The sequence below is a fragment of the Lemur catta genome, chromosome X (genome assembly GCF_020740605.2).
Source record: "Lemur catta isolate mLemCat1 chromosome X, mLemCat1.pri, whole genome shotgun sequence".
In the NCBI taxonomy this organism is placed as follows: domain Eukaryota; kingdom Metazoa; phylum Chordata; class Mammalia; order Primates; family Lemuridae; genus Lemur; species Lemur catta.
In genome coordinates, this window is record NC_059155.1 from 61521065 (window position 1) to 61524351 (window position 3287).

The 3287-nt window shown below is 50.8% G+C and overlaps 1 protein-coding gene across 1 annotated transcript; it reads left to right on the forward strand.

The window, feature by feature from the left end:
* The first annotated feature begins 783 nt into the window (after positions 1 to 783).
* LOC123628271 (melanoma-associated antigen B17-like) lies at positions 784 to 1725 on the forward strand. The gene has a single exon (XM_045537889.1). It carries the CDS (start codon positions 784 to 786, stop codon positions 1723 to 1725), a length of 942 nt encoding a protein of 313 aa, XP_045393845.1.
* Positions 1726 to 3287: the final 1562 nt, after the last annotated feature.

A 3287-nucleotide genomic window follows, 5' to 3' on the forward strand; every position in this document is an offset into this window, starting at 1 on the left:
TCAATTCACAACACTGTTCTTGTGAGGGAGTGATCCACTCATGTGTAGCAGACCGAGATATATGCCTCCCTCTATGGGAGCAGGAATCCAGGAGGTCACATCCATTGAGCCATCTTTTCTCCTGTGCTAAGTGCAGCCTGAATCCTGTCTGCTGCTCCCTTGTAATTTGATTTGACAATGTAGAAAGAAGCACAAATTAAGTGAAACATCTACTGCCATTCTTCAACTCCTGACACCTAGGTGGAAAGGGAAAATAGTCGACTCAAACTTTCTTTTGCTTTAGGGGGGGCTCTCAGGAATGTGAGGACCCTTCCTGATGGGAGGGGCCCCAGTTGGGCACAGGGTGATTTACAGGTTGGGCCAGGAGTCACAGTGAGGACCCTGAGAAGAGTGTGGGTACCACCCACCCCATATTAGCAGGGACACCTCAGAGTCCCTTCCAGTTTCAGCCCCGGGAGGCCCCAGACATAGGTGTCAGGCGGAGGCCCCCTCAATCCCTCTGCAGAGGAAACAGAGAAGTGAGGATCCTGGTGGGAGAAGGGTGGTGCCAGGCAGGGCCGGCTGGCTGCAGCGTAAGGCACACTCCAGCTTCCTCCACAGAGTCCTCAGAGCACAGGCTGACCAGGAGAAGGGGAGTCGCGCCGGGGCCTGGAGTAGTGTCCTCAAGCACACCGCACAGGGCCTTCCTAAAGCCAAGGTGGTATCTCCTTGCTGAGGGGCTCTCACTCTCTTGTCCTTTTCTTCCAGGTGCCCATATCCTGTGCCCTCTCGCCTGCTGTCATCATGCCTCGTGGTCACGAGAGTAAGCTCCGTGCCCGTGAGAAACGCCGCCAGGCTCGAGGCGAACGCCAAGGTCTCGGGGCTGCTGAAGCGGTTGCAGCAGGGGGAGAAGAGGCCCCATCCTGCTCCTCTGTTGTTATTGAGGGCGCTTCCCAGAGCGCCCCTGCTGCAGGCATTCCTCCGAAGGCTGGGAGAGCCCGAGCCACCTGCTCTTCTGCCTCAGCTGTTTCAGGCGCCCGTGCTGAGACAGGTGCCAGGGGCCAAGAGGGGGAACGTCCAAGCTCCTCCGGCGGCCCGCCCTCCTCTGCGAGCTCAAGGCAAGACCCCCTGGCCACAAGGATGAGCATGTTGGTGCAGTTTCTGCTGCAAAAGTATAGAATGAAAGAGCCCATTATGAAGGCAGAGATGCTGAAGATTGTCACCAAAAGGTACAGGAAGCACTTCCCCGAGATCCTCCAGAAAGCCACTTTGCGCATGGAGCTGGTGTTCGGCCTTTACCTGAAGGAAGTCGGCACCAGAGGTCGCTCCTATGAGCTCGTCAGCAAGCTGGACCTTTCCAGCGACAGTGGCCTGAGTGAAGATGGCTTCCCCAAGAACGGGATCCTGATGCCTCTTCTGAGCATGATATTTGTGAAGGGCAACCGTGTCTCTGAGGGGGAGATGTGGGAATTCCTCAAAGGGATGGGGCTGTATGATGGGCGGGAGCACTTCATCTTTGGGGAGCCTAGGAAGCTCATCACCAAAGATTTGGTGCAGGAGAAGTATCTGGAGTACCGAGTGGTGCCCAACAGTGATCCTCCCTGCTATGAGTTCCTGTGGGGTTCTAAGGCCCATGCTGAAACCAGCATTATGAAGGTCCTAGAGTTTTTGGACAATGTCACTGAAACCGAACCCAGTACTTTGCAGTCCCAGTATGAGGAGGCTTTGAAAGACGTGGAAGAGTGATCCCAAACCAGAGTTGCAGCCAGGGCTAGTGCCACTGCCCAGGCCAGCGCCCACTACAGGGCCACATCTAGGAGTTCGTCCCAACGTTAGAGAAGTCTGAGGCAGCCCTCATCTTGTAGTTGAAAAGGGCTGTGAACATAATAGCTAGTAGGGGGTGACATAGAGCTGGAGAGAGCACAATACATGTCTTTTTTTGGTTCCTGTTATTCATATGTAACTTGTGGATTTACCTTTTCTTCCTACTGTTTCAGTGTGTTCCCTGTAAAGAGGTTTAGAGTCACAGTCTAAGTTTATGAATGGCATGGATCACAGAATTATTGCTGTTTAACAAGTTTTCATAATAGTTTTGTGTTTCATGAAACAAATTGAAAATCCTTACTTTTATTGTAATCTAGTACAAGAAAAAATAGCGTTGGAATAGGGGTTTCCTTTAAAATGTGAAAGAAAGCCACAGTGAAATAGCTGGAGTCATGAGATGGTGACAAAAAAAATAAACGGTGGCCAATTGTTGTTTTACTTATTCCTTTTAGTCTTGTCTTTTGTTAAAGTTAAAAGATAACAAATACCAGGATTTGCTTAGCTTATTCAGGAATATAGGAGAAATTAAATCATCTTCGACGACAACTCTTGTCCACTGGCTCTTTTGTTTCCCAAACATGAATCGAGCATCTGCTCTTTGAAAGGCTTCATGCTTGTTCTGGGAAGGTGTAGACAAAGACGATCCAGCCCCTGCAAATAACATGTTAGAATCCAAGAGCAGCTATCATACCCAAAACATGGGGAGATACACTGTAAGATGTAAAGGACAATAAAAGAAAGGGGTGAGGAGGGAGGAGATTGCAGATAGAAGAAGCCCAGTGTAAATGCGCTGGGACAAGCGAGGCAGGAACTTGGGTTGCTGTTAGTCAGTCCCTCAGTGGCAGGGACTTTTAAATTAGCCTGCATCTGGGGCTAGATGAGGATGCTGAAATGGTGAGGGGGGCGCCCACGCCCTCAGTTGGTGGCTGTCAGAGTGGAGAGACTCCACCTACCAGGGCAAACTGCTCCTAACAGTTCCTTAGGGATGTGGTAGACCAGGAAGAAATCCCTCCCTGGGGCAGGATTGCAAGGACCCCTGTGCCCTACCCACCCCCCCTCAGGTGAACACGGTGCACTAAATCAGTGGTCTGTGCACTTTGTGTCAGGGAGTTTCTGAGAATAAGAAGCTCCCTGACACTAATAAGAATACTCGAGGGGGTATTCTTGAGGATGGGTGCTCAGCAACCACTGGGCTGGCCCTCTTTGCCCTGGCTTGGGGGAGCTAGAGCAGTCCATTACAAGGGAGCCCAGATGAACCCAAATTAGGTATTCTAATAATAGGGCAAACTAAACAAGCTCTAGGTTTTTGGTGGTGGTAAAATGAATGAAGATAGGGATGGGGTAAGTGCAAGGGCAGCTGGCAGGGAGGAAAAGTGTTGGTCCTTTGCACACCTTCTAGGAGCTTCATGGTGCATGCAACTGGGGCAGCCTACTTCACACCCGCATGAAATGAATGATCATCTAGTGGGGAATTATTACTTAGT

Bases quoted from the DNA above. Each gene is read 5' to 3' on its own strand.
- LOC123628271 (XM_045537889.1), top strand. From the start codon at position 784: ATGCCTCGTGGTCACGAGAGTAAGCTCCGTGCCCGTGAGAAACGCCGC.